This window comes from Mercenaria mercenaria, chromosome 8, assembly GCF_021730395.1.
Source record: "Mercenaria mercenaria strain notata chromosome 8, MADL_Memer_1, whole genome shotgun sequence".
NCBI lineage: Eukaryota > Metazoa > Mollusca > Bivalvia > Venerida > Veneridae > Mercenaria > Mercenaria mercenaria.
This window is the reverse complement of record NC_069368.1, coordinates 68,957,695-68,979,005: the sequence shown is the minus strand read 5'-3', so window position 1 is coordinate 68,979,005 and position 21,311 is coordinate 68,957,695. Positions and strand designations below refer to the sequence as shown.

The following is a 21,311-nucleotide window of genomic DNA, read 5'->3' as shown; positions in this document are numbered from 1 at the left end:
ACGTGATGTCTCCATCCCAACATAGTGTTACGATTTGACATCCGACCGGGCGCCCCCTTGCATTGTGTGCATTTGTACTTGGCAATTTCCAGGGCCTCAGTTGGGGAGATGTTCACGCCACACCATGATACCATTCATCGCAATAATCGCACGCGATCATAAAACGCCCGTTCCAGGGTTGACGGCATGAACAGTACAGTTCTCCTGGATCTGCGGACCCCGTCCCCTGTGGGTTGATTTTCCATTCAAGGATCCACTTTGAAAGTTGCCGATCTCTACAGGGCTTAAGCCTTTCGTGATTAGTAACAAAGACTGTGTTTCTCATCTTTACCCGGTAGATGTAAGCAGATACCTTCTTCTCAATTACACCTGGCCCTTTCCAAGGCGACGACAGCTTCTTACACTTGCCTTTAAGTGTTGCTGTATCCAGTACATATAATGCATCTCCGTCCTCATAAGTTCTAGTCAAAATCCGTAAGTCATAATTCCTCTTCATTCGTTTAAGTGAAGTTTTAAGTCGAATTCTCGCAACCTCGTGAGCTTCCTCAATTTCCATTTGAAGCTTCTCGACATAGTCCTCTGTAGATTTACTCTGTTTCCCTCTTGCAACTGGGAACATAAGTGTTGCTGGTGTATTAACCTCTCGTCCCAGCATTAATTTATTCGCTGTGAACCCAGTACTCCGGTTCACTGATGCTCTGAGTGCACCTGCTATTTAGGGTAGATGAAGATCCCAGTTTGCCTGTTTTCCATCAATGTAACATCTGACGGCATCCATTAACGTGCGATTATATCGCTCAACTTGACCATTTGATGACGGGCGATACGGTGTAGGTCGGGTTTTATGAATCTACAGGGTGTGACACAATGCACTGAAGAGCTTCCATTCAAAGTTCCGTCCTTGATCGAAATGTATTTGGAGTGAGCAACCGAACCTTGAAAAGAGTGTGATGACCGCCGCTCGAGCTATGACCTCTGCAGACTGGGATGGTAGAGGTACACACTCGACCCACTTTGTGAATTGATCGACCATCATCAATATATGCGGTTCTTCAAAATTCATGAGCCAGGTCAAGCTGGAATTGTCCGTCCGAAGTACGAACGGCCTCCCCAATAAATAATGTCTGTACTGTCTGGTAACAAGCTCTCGTCCTCCCTGTATCTGGATAAGCTCCCCTGCTACCGCCACATTAGAAGCGTCTGTGTCCAGAACAAATTCATTAACAGCATTGGGCAGGGCCAACACTGGAGGTTTCGTCAGCGCCTCTCGTAGTTTTACAAAAGCTCTCTGTTGCTCCTCTCCCCATTTGAACTTATTTTTACCAGTCACATTATACAAATATGTGCTTATCTCAGCAAAGTTTGGAACAAATGCACGGTGATAATTTGCCAAACCTAGAAACCTTTGAACATCTTTGGAGTTCCTTGGAGTTGGCCATTCTTATTATCACTGACGATTCTTCCCAGAATTTCAACTTTATGCTGGAAAAATATACATTTCTTAGGCTTGAGTTTAATCCCGTACTTTCTAAAGCGTTCCAGTGCCTCCGCTAAGTATGCGAGGTGTTGGTCAAATGACTTGCCTAGCACCAGTATATCATCCAGAAACGCCAGCACCGTGTTCCAGTTCAAACCTCGAAGAACGAGGTTGACAACGCGAGAAAATGTAGCTGGCGCGTTACATAATCCAAAGCCCATCTTTACGTGCTCCAAAAGGCCATACTTTGTGACAAATGTCGTCTTATGGCGGTCCTCTTTTTTGATGTCAATCTGCCAGTAGGCTGAATTGGCATCTAACTTGGAGAACCAAGTATTTCCAGCCAAAGTGTCCAAACAATCATCAACTACTGGCAAAGGAAAAGTATCCTTCAAACTCACAGAATTTAAGGCTCTATAATCGATGCACCACCTGACAGATTTATCCCGCTTTCGGATTAGAACTGGTGCTGACGCCCACTCAGACACGGACTCTTGAATCACCCCTGCCTCCAGCATTTTCTTGAGATGTGCCTCCTCTTCGCCCGCAAAACATGCTGGAGTTCGTCGCATCCTCTGCTTAATTGGTCTTGCAGTGCCCGTGTCAATAGAGTGCTCTGCCAAGATCAAATTCACTTTTAGCGAAAACATCCTCATAAGTAATGAGAAGATTTGCAAGTGCTTCTTTCTGCTGTTTTGTCAGATTCTTGCATGAATCCTCATACGTTTTCTGCAAATGGTCTGGCACTTTGATGTCTCTACTGCTTATATGGTTTACAGTTTGAGCTAGTTGTGGCTCAAGAACTTCACTCATTACATATTCTACTTCTCCGTTCACAGATACCACCTTCTCAACTGGAAATGCACTTGCCACGCCTTTACCTTTCTTCATTATGCGAAAATTATCAGTGATATTCACCACACAAATTATCGCCTCTTTTCCTTTTTCATGCAGAGTCGTAGGTACCAAAACTTCAAGGTCCTCATCCGCCTCCACCACAAAGTGTTGCATTTCACATCTGGGTTTGCACTGAACACGCTTCACGGAACAAGTATTTTTTTTTTAAGATTTCAAGAAATACTTGAAATATAATATTTTTATTGCTATTTTGTTTTCTACAAACTTTGAAATTCCTGTTAACAAGGCTGAGTGAATTATATTTCAGACAATTTCCTAAAAAGCTCAAATTTTTAGACAAATTTAATTTTGATAAATAATCACAACAGTTACCAGCTGGGTAACTGTTTAAAACATTTCTTAAAGTCTCTAATGTTTATCAGACCCACAGGAAATTCTATATGTCTGATATGTTGTCTATCTAATTATGGTAATAAGTAATCACAATAATTTCTAAATTAAAAACTATCAAGAATTTTATTAAAAAATTGTACTTTCTAAATGTGAAACTGCTTGAAAATTTCTCAAGATTGCACTGATCAATTTTTCACAGTCAAATGACATTGCAAATAAAGTATACCTGCAACAACTTGGAATTATTTTAACTAAACAGACAGCCTTGTATACTTGTGTACAACTTTACACAAGAAATATTCACAAAATCAATTACATGGCAAATATACAGCGAAATATCAAAATGTACACAAATTACACGCAATATGCAATAATATATGAAAAAGAATGCAAACAAACCCAATGTACACACTAGGTATATGTTGACAAGGCTAGGATGAAAGTATCACACTAGCCTCACACAATTATGAAAAATATTTTCACCCAAACTTTGGCTATGGCAAAAAATATGAAAATCACACCGGTATTATTATTTAAACTTGATTGAAAAACAATAACCCCAACTTAGTAACTCAATATGAGTAATTAATGTGGACCACAGTACAGTTAAAGGCAAATATGAATCAAAATGTACACTAAAAACGGACAAATGGGTCAGACCACTCAAAACAGGTACGGAACAGGACGCGAAATGACAATTTAATTCAAAATGCACAATAAAAATGGGTAAATGGGTTTAAACACACAAAATAGGTATGACACAAGGTGTTTAAACACAGACACAAGTGTATCACTATGATCACATTTAAATGTGCACGAAAAGCGCCTTTAAATGGGAATAAAAAATAGAAAATGTTGCCTAGTACCTTTTAGGTCTGTATCCACCTGCAAAAATACTAAACACACAAATGAGCAAACAGAAATGAAAAAATACCTTTATGAACACAAATATACCAAAATAATCCACGAAATGATGCGAAATACGCGTCAAATATGGAATATGCTTCACCGGGAGCTGAATGAGTGCGGTGTTTCAGTGAAACACACTGTGGCCTGGTAAATGACAACTGGTAGAATGCTATTTTAGCAAAATATAACACTGAACATAAATCAGACCCTGAAGCACAGTGCAAGAGGTTTTACCGCCCGGTCGAACGCTCAAAAAATAAAACACTTATTGAATTCTACATTAAGAAATATTTAATTACTTAAAAGAAATGGTAGTTGCACTTTGAAATAACTTTTAAAAAGTTTTACTTGAAAATACCCCACCCAGTAGAATCACACCGCTCAAGGTCTTTCCTGAAAAAAACGGGACGCCCAAAAATGATAAAATAAATTTGCAAGCTCCCTAAGTACAAAAAATAAAACAAACACAATCGCTACGGTCCGCCTTCCTACTCAAAAAGTTTTTGAAAGATTTTACAATCACCACTCACGGGACAGCGTTCCCCGAATTTCCACCTATCCCACAAAAACCAAGGAGTAACCGCCGACAACGCCAATGTTGTGTTTGTGTATATTATTGTTTTATATAATGGTCACAATATTACCACTCTAAAGGGCATTGAGCAGTGGATAATACAGGAAAAAGGGTCTAAGGCTCGATAAAAGAATCAACCACCATGCCTTACCTCAGCTAACTACACTACGCATGCGCGCCGGAAGAAACAGGTCACTCAAAAATCAAAGAGCGTAAAATACCGGAAAGGTCAATTAAATTGCGAATGCAACAGAGACAACCATTTCTTAAAAAAAATTACCGTGGCTGTCCTCGTAAAATGATAACATGTTTGAGCTTCAAACTCTTGGCCCAGTTTACACTGCCTATAGCTCATATACTTCAAAAAGTAGTCCGTCAGTTGCATTAACGGTATAAACCTGTATTGACCGAATAAACCTCGAGTTTACACGGCAGGCAGATATCTGCCTGATAAATGCATAGTGGTAGGATAATAAGACAGTAATCTAATATTCTATTTAGGAGGCAGTAAACAGTTTTCTGAGCTTCTCGGCTTAGAGTCGCCTACCTAACTTTCAAAACCTCACACAAAAGTCTGTAACCACACACCTGAAATAAAGATATTGCAACATTAACACCACTGTATGTCTATCGTTACAAACCATCTACAATACATCTCTAATATCTAGTTTTCTGTTTACAAGACCTGAATTTTGTGCTCTCCCGGTCGCGGAAACTGATGACGAAAAAAGCTAAATTTGCCGATTTTTAAATCGCTGCAGAAAATTCCCTGAAAACGATAGCCCCAATTGCTACACTGTTCCATACTCCAGTAACACTGTAAAATCTGAAAATAAGCTCAAATATATGTGCCATCCGTACCGTTTTTTCACTGTTCCAGTTTTCCTGAGGCCCCTGCTAAAATGACAACCCCACTTTAAGCTAGCTCAGAGGAAGCATGTATACGCTCCTGCAAGTCATTACGTCATACTATCAAGATCAAGGCTACTCAACTGATTTTTTTTAAATAAGTGAAACTCAATTCTAGCCGCTGAAACTTCAATTCTAGCAATTATTATTATTTAGAAGTTCAAATATGCACTTCATTCCGTAAATTGCCTCTTATTTGTAAATTTCACCCCGGCCAATTCGACACTAACAGCTCAAAACTGTTTACTGCCTCCTTATCCTACCTGTTCAGAAACTGGGGAAAAGTCGTTAAAAGAGCAACAGCGTGCAGATATTGTGCTATATCTTATAGGAGGATATAGAGGGTAGGATAAAATCTTTTATACAGCAACATTATCAACGACTTAACAGTTTAAGAAAAGTAAAATAAATTACATTGCAAGTAAAATTGTTCTACTACTGTTCAAGCCCACTAAGAGTTCTAACATGTAAGTGGGTGCACTAAGATTTGCCAGCAAAATCTGAACATTAATCATTACTAAATCCTGAACCTCTTTCAATTCAGTGGTGTAGATTCAATCGACGTCCCTTTCTACTGGGTGGTAATTAAAATTAAGCTGCATTAACTCTTATTCTCTCCCAGCGCACATCTAAAGCTCCTTTAATCAGAACAATTCGTTGGCGCGATTCAGTCATTTCTCATTTTTCTAGAGTAGCTGTGATGAAAACGTGCCTCTGAAACAATTTTAATGCTTTCAAAAAAAAAAATAATAATAATGCTTTCAAAACAAAAGATATATAGTATAGTTTCATTAAACACTATATTAAACACGCACTATGCATTGGTGCGACTTAATACCTTTCAACTAATATTAAAAGGTTTGGCCTTTAAAAACACATGATAATAATTCAACAAATGAAATTAACTTTACTTAGCATGATATTTTTAATGTAAGTTCTTATTTGTTTCATCATGTCTTGCCTTGAACTTCATGCAGAAACAACACCATTATTTTCGGTGACACGCCATATATATTTATCATTAAAAATAATTAAAGTAGCAAGTGAACTAAAGGTTACCAAACTACTATCAAAAATTTCATTTTAGAGGGGAAACGAAATGTTATGATGTGTTTAAGTCCCTATTTAACATTTGTCAACTGTAAAATTATTGGAATTAAATCAGTTATTTATATCATTCTAATAGCAACCGACAATAGTCGTGTTTGGTACGGAGACCTAGTTTAGCCTGTGGTAATTCCGTTAGAGGATGTTCTCCACTTCAACATATATTGACAATTCCATTGATGTAGACTTTTTGTCTCCTTTTTCATCTTTCATACACCTAAAATAACAAATATAAGGACATGTAGAGAATATATATCATAGATATGCACGTTAATAGTTTACAACGTACAACAAATGTTGAAAATGTGCCTCGTTCTTTAAATAATGTCTTAAAATGCTTAAATGAAATGTACGGACCATCTAGTGCAAACACTGTTACAACTTGTTACTCGCTCCAATTAATAGAATGTTCAGACAAGCGTGATCACATTTATATTTAGTCATGCTGGAAATCGGTGAACCGGGAAGTGCATCAATTCAGCTGGTGAACCGGGAAGGCGAAACTTTAGTTTACTGATTTCTTGGAAAGTATAGATTCCGATAATTAATCAGTGTATCACTGACCTCTGTTTGCCATAACAGAACACCCGTCGATGTTTTGATTTGTTAGAAATGCAAGGAAACTTTTTTTGTGCGATATTATATGGTGTGGTGGATAGGGAAGTGTTTCCCTAAAGTGCATTGTGCTCGAATGTTCTCTTAAACGGAAGGCTTTCTTGAAAAATGCAAACGTCCATGATAAACTAGACACACATGTGGGTACTTTAGACTATATGTCATTTCCAAATCTATTCGTTACCAATGTAATAATCGCAAGTTTACTCACCGAATCGAGGTGTTTTGACAGAAAAAAAACCGCATCGGAAAGTGTTGTGCGCACGTGTTGATGTCGTACTATATCACCCCTGATATACGGATTTATCAATTATAAATTATGCAGCACCATGTAGATTGAAAGAAAAAGATAAATAAGTTCGTACTTATTTATGAAATAGAATGAATTTAAAAAAAAATTGACATTAAAAAAAAAGAAAATTGGTCAGTGTTACCTACTGCAAAGTAAAAACAACAACAAAACCATACTTTATGAGATAAACATACAAATAGGAGTGATAACAATTCTTTAAAAACTCTAAAAGTTATAGGTGATTTAGACAGTTCGTTTTGCATGTGCACTCATTCCGTTTCTATGTGAAGAAAGTTGGATAAAAATGTCTACTTACGTAGATGTAGATCAGATCTGGCTCTCTCTGGGACAGTGGGGATCGTACCAGCGACGGCAGTTGATTGTGTTGTTATTGGCGGTTTGGTCGAGTGTCTTCCATGTTTTATCGATTGTTTTCCTTGGTAACATATCTTTATTTACACACCTATCTTTATATTGTGGGACTACTTATTCATTTTATTTTCCATATGTAACAATAGGCAATATATTTCTTGGTAATCTTTTCCATACAAAACAATGTCAAGTTATTTATTAGCTTTTTCCATAATTATGTGATTATATCTAAGTTGTATTTTTGGTAATTTTGTCCATATTTAGCAATATCAAGTGTAGGTTTTGGTAACCTTTCCATATCTTATGTGATAATTGCAATATAAAGTGTACTTCTTGATAACAACATCTAGTGTATTTCTCGGAAAACTTTTCCATATATAATAGTATCAAGTGTATTTCTTTTTACTATTATCCATATGTGATAATATCTACTGTATTTCTTGGTAACCTTTCCCATATTTGACATCATCAGTGTATTTCTTGGTAACCATTTCTAAACATTGCAAAACATACAAATACCATAATCTCGTTTTAAGAAGCAAACAGAACGTTAGTAGGGGACTATGTGTAAAGACGAATTTCAAGTGTTAATGAATAACTTCGGATGGCCAAACCCCGGATCTCCCCACCCCCACGCATTACCCCTTACTAAATTTTAGCAACTTGAATAAATCCTAGACGTCTCAGTGGTAGGATTAATTATTTATTGCAACTTTGTACGACTGTTTCGATACTTATCAATATGCACACTATATTAGAATCAATTTGCTTTGAGTGAAAATACCGAAATGGTACAAAGTTACATTCTTCCTTTGTTTCATATTAACAATTAACTCTTGAGACCTCATTTTCAGTGCTTTACAGCATTTTGATAATATACAAACACATATATAGCCATTAAATATGACATGTCTTCTCACCAAAAAACAACAACTGTATCTGTAACATCTATGAATTCCCAAATATTCTAACATGGCTCGATTTGATTTCCAGTTAAACAAAGACGGAAATGTTGTGATTTATTGTTTAATTTACCACGGTTAAGATGCTTCAGTATTTAACCACTCGGGCTAACGCCTTCGTGGTTCAATTCTTACGCATCTGAACTCTGAACCGTGGGAAATTAGACGATAAACCACTCGAAGGCCTTGATCATTTGTTAATTATTTCCTATTTCGCTACGCTCAAACAAAACTAAATTATCAATCCCATAATCAAAGAGAATGAACGGGAGCAAAAAGAACAAATTCATAAATTAACATTTAGGCTTTGTTATCCGCATTGCCATAGTATAACACTCAACTTCAGTCATATAAACTATCAATTCATTAATTTCTACCTTATGAATATACTTTCTGGGTCATTATGCTAAGAGGCACCTACTCATCCCTACTTCACCCAGTCGTGGGAAAGGGGACTATAGAGAAATAAAGTTTCAACACCAGTCACCTTCTTATACCCTGACACCCATTTCCCAAAATGTATTGCCAGTAAAATACATCAATCAAAATTATTTAACGCATGAAATAATTATACATCCTACACCTCAATACCTTTGAAATACGGTAATAACTCGATTTCTTTAAACCTAGGATACACATAATTATGTAATAAATGCTCATGACCATAACCAGCATTTACGGTAAATTCTCTTTTAAATTGCAGTTAAAGCATTATATTGATTTCTAGACCAAGGTTATTTTAGCCATCTGTTGCATGTTTACAATGTTTACAAGTTGTATGTTGCATTTTAATATAACAATCGTCTTTGCCATGAACATTGATTTTCAAAAAAATGTATCTCTACATCCTTGGAAATCAAGTAAATAATGATACAGAGACAAAAGTCTTGTGACAGATGTTTAGGCTGAAATATAAAATCCAAGTTCATGAAACGATAATAAAGGAAATGTGTAGACGACATTAGTAATTAAATATTTGAACTTGAAGAATGAAATAAGAATCTATTAAAATAGCTTCATCATTTTTGTTCTGTTTTGAAATTGTGCAAAAGTCAAAGTTTGTCCTCAGCAGTCTAATCAGTTCCTAGGCAGTTTATAGTATTTATTGCAAGGTGATTTGCATATACTCCATTGTAACACGTATGCACGCGTGTACTTTATTTAAGAATTGAATGCTATTTTCTGGGACTTCTTGCAAACTGATGAATCGCGCTAGTGAATCTTTTGATTGATTGGCAAGAAGCCTTCCAGTGTGGTTCATGCCCATAAAAACGAACAAAAATGCCATTCAATTTTACGACAGCCTGCTACAAAAATAACTGACTTGCTTTCCAGGAGTATCAGAAAATCAAAATAAATGTCAAGATATCGATCTTTTAGTCACAGTAAAAAAGACCCGCCCACGTTCAACTATAATTCGCCTCCTGATAAAAATACAGTTCCTGGTTTTTATTTAAAATATGTTTAACTCCAGTCATATCATTCAGTTGTGATCTTTGACGTCAGAAGAATTAGTTAAAGCTATAATTAAATGTTCTTTTTGAATGTTTTGGCGTCCAATTTTGAAAGAATGTTTGGAACGAGGCCATTTTGTTCATGTTTTTGGTGAAGGACGTCAGATTACGCGTGCAATCTCGCGGAAAGGACCGTCATTGATATTATTACTGCAATGCATAACGCTTTTGTCTTTCCATAGTAAAATGTATAGTGAATGCAAATTTTTGTATACAACAAATAAGTTTGGAAAAAGAGCTCATGTTGCTTAATTTGTGAATAACAAATTTCGTCCTGAATATATAAACAGCCTAGTTCAAGTCCTTCCAAAATGCCAGCCCCATCCCTGTCACCGACCCCGATTTTTATCGTTCATCAACTTATATAGACCTTTCTTTACATTCCAATCCGTTTGTGAATATTTTGTTCAAAACTGAGGAAGCATAGTTTTGGTTAGAAAAGTCACCAGAAGCCACCCTGCTTTCTCTAGGTTTGCTCTAAAGTTTCCACGGGGGAGGCTCCCCAGATCCAGCCGGAGGAGGGGATTCCTCTCCCCCACACTCTTCCCTTGAGTAACATCTAAACTTATCACGCTACGCCCCTGTTGTTAATGCTAAAGTCAATAGCTTAATGTTAATGTCACATACTTAATGCTAAATGCTACATACTATATGCCGTATACAAAATGTTAAATGTCATTACAACTCTACATGCAGCCACAGGAAAACACTGCAGCAATTACAAGGCAGAGACTGAAGCACTCATGAAGGCCATCTCAATGGTTAAAGACGCGGCAGAAGAAAGCTCCTCAGTCTGTCTGCACTGTCTGCACTGTCTGTTATGGAAGTTCTGATCAACAATAAAGCTCCGCAGCTAGCCAGGAGAATGCAGAGCCTGAGTATAACCTGCAAAGTAGCACTTCAGTGGATTCCATCCCAATGTGGACTTGCAGGCAATGAAGAGGCAGACAAACTGGCTAAGCTAGAATCTCAGTCAGAACAACCAACAAAACCTGTGAGTTACAAGGAGAAAGTCACCATCATCAAGGCACTAACGAGACCAAGGATGGAGGAAGATGCTTTTCATCTCCTTGATCGGTCTGAACAAGTGATGCTGGTCAGGCTTCGCTCAGGGCACAACAAGCTCAATGCTCACATGTACAAGAAATACAGACTGGCACCATCGCCAACTATGTGATATGAGTAGCCACGACTTGGCCGATAGATACCTCAGTGCACCAGAAACTATATGGAGGCATTGAGGATCTGCGGCAAACCACAAGTTTCATCGAGGCTACTGGTCTGACAGTGTAGTTGCAAACGAGAAGAAGAAGAGAAAAACAAATTCTATTTGTCAAATGATAAATAGTAATTCTCAAATTATCAATCTTTATGATCTTTATCTCTTCAACTAATGAATGTAGCTTTTACTTATTTGAAAAAAATGTATCTGCCTTCCTAATTTAAAGCAATAACGTTGCAGATGTTACGAGAACAACGAACCGAAACATTTTGCTGTAAATTATATAATAGACTAAGATATGTAACAGAGACAAAGTGATGTGACGAAGGGCAATGATTATATAACTCATATATTCAGCTCTTTATTTCAATGAAAACATAGCAATGAGCATTTTGACATTTATTGTTTTAACAAAAAAAAAAAAAAAAAAAAAAAAAGAAAGAAAAAGAAACACATTTATCATTGACCGTTCTCGAGAAAGCCAATATTTGAAATTAAGCAGTTCGTAAATAGCATTTTTCATTTTGCATTAACATTTTTGCAGTTACCATTGCGCAATGGCCTTCCTTAGGCATATAGCATTAATTTTGGTATATCAAATGCCATATGCCATATCCTTTGTGCTAAATGCCTATAATTATTGCCAAATGGCAAATGCTACTCGTCAAATGCTTTGACTTTGTGAGTTAATGATGTGAGTTAATGATCTGTATCCCTTACTTACACTAATGACTGTTACTTTTAATCACTTGAAAACATATGAAGTTCTATCAGTCTGATTTGAAGCAATAACATGTTCTAAAGGTTATGAGATGACATGATCGAAACTTTTACTCTAAAATGTTTTAAAAGAAATATTTAAGAAATATTTTTAACAGAGACAAAGTTATGTTACAATGGCCAATGACTATTTACAGGATGCATTTATACACTGATATATTCTGAGTAAGTACTTAGCAATACGCATTTGGCATTTATTGTTTCGTATTTGCAATTAACAATTATCATTTATTGTTTGACAATAACCATTTCACAGGCAGTATTTGACATTAAGCATATAGCAAATAGCATTTTGCAATAACTGTTTGTCATTTAGCATTTGACAATTAGCATGGCACACCGGCTTTCCATAACCTTCCATAGTACTTAATAAATGTCATTTCGTTTTCAAAACATCTTACATAAGGTGTTTAGCATTGATATCTGATATTTCGCAATTGACAAATAACATGGCGCACATAATTTATTCACAATTTGTTCAACAATTAATTTAATAAACAATTTTTTTCATATCATATATGTTAAATATTCTAAGCCGAGGTTCAACGTGTTATTCCTTAACTTCATTGTCTATGTGTATTGAAAAAGGAAGCGAATGAATAGCCTATATGGCATGTAATCTGTTGCATTAATATATGAAATTGTGTTAAACTGACGTATCAAATTTTTTGAATTTTAATTGCATGCGTATTATAAAACATTTTCAAGCCAAAATTGAGCCATAGTTGTAATTAAGTGCAAACAACTTTTTCTGATTAAAAGAGGCACATTCTTGGTTCAAAACTAAATGCACGTGCTAATTACTAAAATTGCACGTGCTGACGACAATTAAGAAATTTAATAAGATATTTAAAATATAATCACTGCAAACAGTAGGTATTCATAACTTGATTAAAATATGAAAACAATCAAGTTTCTAATACCATTACTATTTGAAATATGACAAAAGAAAAAATTTTAGTTTCCGCGATTATCAGCTTCAGAAGCCGTTTCCATGGTTACGGCACACCGCTAAATTTCTACGACCTCATTTAAAACATCCATTTGTTGCCCAACTGTATTTTTATATAGGTGAAAAAGTTTTGTATGTTGGGTAAATTAAAATCCTTACGGAGGGCCCGTACACACGAAAGCTTCTTCAGTTATAATTACTAGGTGTGCTAATAATTAATTCCCTTGTTAAAATAAATGTCTTTAACTGTGCGGTCATGCAAATGAAATAAAAAAAGACGATCTCCGCTGTGTTTCGTTCATATTGTATTTCAAAAGAGTAAAATAATGTCGTCGGCCAGAGATCTTTCTTAAAATGAGGAAAATATGTATTATCATGCTGATTCTGACATATCAGTCCGTCGGATGATGATTCCGACGATGCAGTTCCATTATCAGAGAAATGAATGTTCGGAAAATGTTAAGTTTAAGAAGGCTGAAATATTTGTACACTTACATCGCATACGATACCAAAGGATAAAAAAAATACCACAACAAAGCAGGTTTCATAAAATACAAAAATATATGTAAATAAACGCATGTTTGTAAATTTAATAATTATTCAAAGATGGATTTAAATATTACAACTTACCTGTCTCAGCGCGTTTGTGTACACGTTTTTTTAAACCATTTGTTAATTGCGCGGTAGTGCCCATATTAGTGGTCAGATTCTTACTACCTTTTTTGGTTTTAAGACTTTTTTTAATTTTCAATTAGCGACTGCTCCTCAGTTTTTATCATATAAATATGGTTCATGTAAAAAGATGTGTGTGAACAAATTAACAGTGATAATAATAATAATTAGTCTCCTGTAATTCTGTATTGATATAAATACTAGTTTTGAATAGGAAGTACCTTAGTTGTTGTCAGAGGTAATACTTTACAAACACAGGCTCGCACACACACACACATACATGCATTTACAACACAACACAAACACAACACAGTACATAAATACATACATACATACAACTTAAGTACACACAAGCATACACACACAAACACACACACACACCACTTGGAATGAACACAATACAAAATACAACAGAATACACTTGAAATAGCTTTACTGTGATTTTAATAGTGTAATGTACTTTTTAGCTCGACTTTTCGAAGAAAAAGTAGAACTATTGCACTCGCCCCGGCGTCGGCGAAAGTTTTTTTGATAAAGTCAAATATCTCTCTTACTATCAAAGCTATTGACTTGAAACTAAAAATAGTTATTTACTATCAACGTCTACACCAGGAGAAACAATCCCCACAATTCTGCTTTAAATTTTGATGGAATTATGCCTCTTTTTCACTTAGAAATTTTGGTTAAAGTTTTTGATAAAGTCAAGTCAAATATCTTTGTTACTATCAAAGCTATTGACTTGAAACTTAAAGTACTTATTTACCATCCCAGGAGAAACAATCCCCATAACTCTGATTTGAATTTTGACAGAATTATGCCCCTTTTTAACTTAGATTTTTTTTTAAATATCTCTTATACTATTAAAGCTCTGTACTTGAAACTCAAAATAGTTGTTTACAATCAAAGTCTACACCAGGAGACACAATTCCTATAACTCTGATTTGGATTTTGATGGAATTATGCCCCTTTTTAACTTAGTATTTTTGGTTAAAGATTTGGATAAAGTCAAATGTCTCTGTTACTATCAAAGCTTTTAGCTTGAAACTTAAAATACTTAATTACCATCAAAGTCTACACCAGAAGAAACAATACCCATAACTCTGTTTTGGTTTTTGACAGAATTATGCCCCCTTTTAACTTCGAATTTTTTGGTAAAAGTCAAATATCTGTCACTATTAAAGCTTTTGACTTGAAACTCTAAATAGTTATTTACAATCAAGGTCTACACCAGGAGACACAATTCCCATAACTCTGATTAGAGTTCTGTCCCTTTTTAACTTGGAATGTTTTTACTGGCAAAGCTAATTCAGAGTCAAGCACTGAGAAAAGTCGAGCGCGCTGTCTTACGGACAACTCTTGTTTTTTTAGCTAGTCTCTTGTAATTCTATATAGAATGGCCATTTACTGATGATATGTATGATTTTTATTGTTTGTATATATGTATAAAATATAAAGGATGAGACTCAAATAAAATATCAAAACTGTTTAGAAATAGATTATACTTCAAAATAAACATCTGATATTCACACAAAAACGGGTGTAAATTTCGAGTAATGATGATGTAAACATTCTTTGTTAATGATGCATTTCTATTTATTGGATTTTAATGTAAACGCAGTAGGTGTGTTAAAGGAGGGTGTTGGTACAGGTTGGTGGTCATAGCATGTAGCTTATTGTCAGGTTATTAAGAATCATAGTTTCATTTGTTTTATTACCCAGTGATTACTGGAAGCAAACATGACCATCCATTTTTTTTATTATTGTTTATTTGATTGTTTATTCATTTTTTTTTCAATTACCCTGTTTTGAAAATATCATTCAAAATTGACCGACAGGGTTGTCATTAATAATCAAGTACATGAAATCCTGTAATTAATACTGTAACAAGAATAAAATGTGAATTTTCCTCTTTTGAGGTGCATAATGACACTATTTTGTGAGAAATGTGGATTTTTACATTGGTCTTTTACATTTTCAAGTATAGTTCAGAACATTGTAAGTGTATAGTATAACTGTAATTTACCAGAGCTGAGTGCGGAATGTGGCTCTCAGTTTAAATAATTACACATCTAGATACCTCATGACTAGTAAACCAGGCCAAAAAAAAGTTAACAATTTTGTATTTTCAATATACTTACAACATTTCCATAGGTTCTTTCTTATCTACATTTGCAATCTTAGACAAAAATATCGCATTTTGTATATTTGAAATTCGAGTGTTGAGAGAAAGTATTTGTTGTAATCCCGGGCCAGGTTTCATACCAACACATTACATGGTGAGTGTACAATGACATTACATGGTGAGTGTACAATGTATTGAATTCATTCTATGTATTATACTGTGAGGATTTTAAACTGCAAATTTATTCTAAAATAAAATTCATCAGAACTCGCTCAGTTATGAAGGTACAAAATGTGCTGTCATAATATTATAATAGGGAATATCAAATATTGCATTATTAACACGGACACGGAATCAAATGACTACCAGTCGGCGTAATTCCAATTCAAAGGTTGAACTGCCCCGTCTCATCATCAAAAGTGTTCGTCGACTTATGATCTAGGCTAGTACGAAATTAAACTTAAAAAATCATATACGGAACATTTGCAGACAACGCACATAACATTTACGATTTGATATTGACCAGCGTATACATATAATAACAAGTGAATGAAGTATTGCCATGCAATACAAAGTCCCCTACTGGAAGGCACCTAATTTTCTCTACTGCAGTATAACATAATGAACTGATATCTGTCAATGATGTATAAACAATATTGTACTACATATACAATATGTTATAACAACACACTTGGATTAAAATGTGCATATATAAAAACCCACAGTTGTTTTCATATTGAATTTTTTTGGCTGATTATAAAAATGTTATCATGTAAGTTATTTATAGTAACAACAAAGGGAAATTAATCTTTAAAAAAAAAAAAAAATCTATATAATATAAGTCCACAAGAAACCCTTTACCAGGTAGAGATAGGTCAAAATACACCTAAAAATTGGATGTAACATGCATGCTGTACCACAGAAAAGTGGTCTCGATTTTTCTCTACCGCCAGTAATAAAAAAGTTACAATAAAATCTATTTATAGTAACAACAAAGGGACGTAATTCTAAAAACAAGGGTGCCTCATGGTGGTGAACATTGTTCCAAGTTACATCAAAATCCCTCCATGCATGAAGAAGAAATGTTCCGTACAAAGTCATTCTTGAATTTGACCTTTGACCTCTAAATATGACCTTGACCTTAGACCTAGGGACCTGGTTCTTGCGCATGACATGTTGTCTCATCCAGGGGAATATTTGTGCCAACTGATATCTAAATCCTGCTTTGCATGACAAAGTTATAGACCGGACAGGAAAAAAAATCCTCTTGACCTTTGATCTCAAAGTGTGACCTTGACCTTTAAGCTAGGGTACTGGGTGTTGCGCATGACACGTCGTCTCATCATGGGAAACATTTGTGCCAAGTAATATTAAAATCCCTTCATGGATGGCACAGTTATGGACGGGACAGGAAAAAAACTCTGTTGACCTTTGACCCCCAATTGTGACCTTGACCTTTGAGCTAGGGGTCCGGGATTTGCGCATGACGCGTCGTCTCATCATGGGAACACTTGTGCTAAGTGATATTAAAATCCCTTAATGAATTTCAGAGTTATGGACCGGACACGAAACAGACCCTGTTCATGCTATGTTAACATTTGACTGTTTAGTGTGACCTTGACCTTTGAGCTAGGGGTCTGAAAGTTGTGCATGACACATCGTCTTATTATGAGGTACATTTCTGCCAAGTAATATTAAAATCCCTTCATAGATGGGAGAGTTATGGACCGGACAGGAAAAAACGCCTTGTTGACCTTTGACCTCCAATTGTGACCTTGACCTTTAAGCTAGGGGTCCAGGTTTGCGCATGACACGTCGTCTCCTCATGGGGAACATTTGTGCCAAGTAATATTAAAATCTCTTCATGGATGGGAGAGTTATGGACCGGACAGGAAAAAAGCCCTGTTGACCTTTGACCTCCAATTGTGACCTTGACCTTTGAGCTAGGGGTCCGGGATTTGCGCATGACACATCATCTCATCATGGGGAACATTTGTGCCAAGTAATACTAAAATCCCTTCAAGGATGGGAGAGTTGTGGACCGGACAGGAAAAAAGCCCTGTTGACCTTTGACCTCCAATTGTGACCTTGACCTTTGAGCTAGGGTCCGGGTTTGCGCATGACACGTCGTCTCATCATGGGGAACATTTGTGCCAAGTAATATTAAAATCCCTTCATGGATGACAGAGTTATGGACCGGACACGAAATTGCGGACGGACGGACGGACGGACGGACAGACGGACGGACGGACAGACGGACGGACGGAATGACGGAAAAGTGCATTCCTATAGTCCCCGAAACTGGTTTTCAACCAGTAGGGGACTAATTAATCAATATAATTAATCATTCATTACATCATGCTATTTCTTTTTTTAATAAAATGCATCATAATAAATTGAACTGTAACCAACTTAGTGCTTGCATTTTGTTTCAGTAGTTATATACGACTGACGAATTAAATTTTAATGATTGTGACTACACGATCTCAAAGAATTAATAGCGAGACTGGCATTGCAAAGAAAATAATACTACAGCAGCAAAAAATATTGTTTCCACAATCTCTTTTTTTATCTTGAAAAAAGAAAATACCGGTAACACCTAGCCAAACCATAAAACACATGTGATGGTAATTAATATGCAAGATAAATATTTATGGCTGACCACTAACTAAGTATCCAATTTGCTGATGACTATTAGTTATTGACATGCTGAAGTGCTAATATGTTTCCCTGGGAAATGAACATCACCCTTTAAAATTGTGAATATTTCGAAGTGAAAATTTCGTTTTATTTTGATATAAGCTACGAACGAAATTGGATATAAAAATATTTGTTTAAGCTTCAAATATTTTGTAAGTTTATTTTACACCCAAGCAGGAAGGTCTAATACAGGGAGTAGACACACCGTATAATTCAATACATTTATCTGTATTATGCTGTCGTCCATACCTGTAAATATCGACCAGTCTTTAGCGATTTTTGTTAAGCAAATGTCAGAAAATACTCTAGTATGGGTTCCGTTGGCATAATGGGAGACTTGAACTCGCGATGCGGCGATAAATGTGACATTTTAGAGTCTCCGGACATTTATGAACGCTATATACACACCACTGATAACGAATTACACGATTCTGACCTTGATACGTTACCTGTGAGAAGTTCTCTCGATAAAATTGTTAATTCATCGGGTATTAAGCTAATAGATTTATGCTTGTGCTCTGATCTTCATATGAGTTATTTCCCCTTATTACTGATTTTATTGTACATGATATGTATACATGTTCTACCCATGCGCCAGTGCAAATAAGTTTTGCAAGAAACTGATTTAAATAAAGTATATTCTGATAAACTTTGTTATAGCAAGGATAAAATACAACAATATCAAGATGTTATGCTTAGTGAATTTTTTTGGTAAAAAGGAAAATGTGCATAAAAACTCTCAGAAAAGTGAACGCAAATTCAAAAGCCCTTGGTTTAATTATGAATGTGAAAATGCCCGAAGGGAGCTAAGAGCGACAAATAGGGCCCAAGTATAGTATAAGCAAAAAGTAGTTTCGTGAAATAATACGCTTGAAAGTATTAAATACGTGTTTACTAAATAATAAATAATATATTACTACATTTCTAGTGGTGAGAGCGAAACTATTTTATCTTGTTAGGTTGACAAGTTGACAGGTTGACAGGTCGACAGGTCGACAAGTTGACAGCGAAACTATTTCATCTTGTTCTTTATTTATATATGTCAACCTGCCGACTTTTAAACCTGTCATCCTGTAGACCTGTCAACCTGTCGACCTGTCGACTTTTAAACCTGTCATCATGTCGACCTCTCAACCTGTCGACCTGTTAACCTTTGAACGCCATTATATTCACAGATTAATGTCTTTAGATTTTATTAATTACTGCCGAATTACTTTTTTATTTGGAACAATAACCATGATAACTATTAGGAATTAGGGCTATAAGATTTATTTGTATTCTGAAGTATATAGCCTTATAATACAATTCAGTAACCAAATTACTCATTTATTACACCAGAATTTTTTTTTCTTATACTATACTTGATCCGAAATTAGAAATTATAGAAAGAATAAATCAATAGAAAATAGAGAGTTATTATTGTTAAAACGTAGAAGGTACTAACATGTTAAAAGAAAGGCAACTTCAATGTATAAAAATAAACAAAAAGTTAAATTACATGAAATGGCAAAGAACCAGCCTCAGAAATTTTGGTCTGAAATCAAGAAATTAAAGTCTAAAAACAAAAATGGCAGTAAAATAAGTCGAGAGGTATTGTTTGAACATTTCAGAGACTTGTTTGCTAGTGATGATGTTTTTACAGATGATCATGTTGAAACACAACTAAGAAACGATAATTTTAATAGCCAAATTATAGATGAACTCGATAGAGATTTCAATACGGAAGAAGTTGAACAAGCTATTTCATCACTTAAAAGGGGTAAAAGTGCCGGAAATGATTCACTTACACCTGAAATATTTTTAGAATGTAAACATTTATTGACACCTGTTCTTTGCAAACTTTTAACTTTATGTATTCTAATTGTGTGTATCCGCTAAGCTGGACACAAGGAATCATTGTACCTGTGCCAAAAAAAGGTGACCTTAACAATGTTAATAACTACAGGGGTATTACCCTCACTAGTATATTTGCAAAAATATTTTCAATTTTGTTAGATAACAGGCTACGCAAGTGGGCAGAAAATAATGACTTATTATCAAATGTTCAATTTGGATTTCGCAAAGGAAGAAGTACAATAGATTGTATTTTTGTGTTAAATTCTATAATAAACAAAATTATAAATTGTGAGAAGAAAAAACTATACTTAGCCTTTATTGATTTTAGAAAAGCAATTGATGTTGATTATAGGAATGGAGTCTGGTTTAAGCTTATTACAAATGGAGCTTCATCAGAAATAGTTAATATGTTAAAAGTTATGTACGAAAATGTGAAATCATGTGTCCGTGTCAATGGCTCTCTTACAGACTATTTTGAAACATGCATGGGCGTAAAACAAGGAGAACCATTGTTGTTCTTATTTTTCATCAATGATATGTATACTTATGTGATGACTGATACAGTAGATGTTTTTAGTGTAGAAGAATTAAAATTGTTTCTTTTGTTATTTGCTGATGACACAGTTTTATTTTCATATACTGTTGAGGGTTTACAACATTTGTTAGGTAAGTTGAATGCTTATTGTAAATCATGGGGTATAACTGTGAACACCGATAAAACTGTTGTTATGCTTTGTAAACCAGGCAATGGATCTGAAAATTTTGATATATTTTACGAAAAACAAAAATTGCAAATAGTTAAAACGTTTACATACCTTGGAGTAACTATTTCTTCTAATGGTCGTTATTTCCAAGCACAGAAAGCATTATCAAATCAAGCACTTAGAGCGTTGTTTTCACTTAATACGTTATTTGATACAGTTTCGTTAGAATTTCAAGATAAGCTAAAACTGTTTGATTCTGTGGTTTTACCTATATTAAATTATGGCTCGGAAATATGGGGTCTACACAAAGCACCAGATATTGAGCGAGTGCATATGAAATT

At 35.2% G+C, this 21,311-nt stretch overlaps 1 protein-coding gene across 1 annotated transcript in view; it reads left to right on the top strand.

Annotated features, from left to right (window-relative positions):
- The first annotated feature begins 7,194 nt into the window (after positions 1–7,194).
- LOC123566173 (organic cation/carnitine transporter 2-like) overlaps positions 7,195–21,311 on the top strand; it is a 29,198-nt gene continuing 15,081 nt past the window's right edge. Inside the window, exon 1 of the mRNA XM_045360070.2 lies at positions 7,195–7,574. Coding sequence (XP_045216005.2) covers positions 7,439–7,574 — 136 coding nt within the window. The 5' untranslated portion in view covers positions 7,195–7,438. The remainder of the gene's footprint in view (positions 7,575–21,311) is intronic.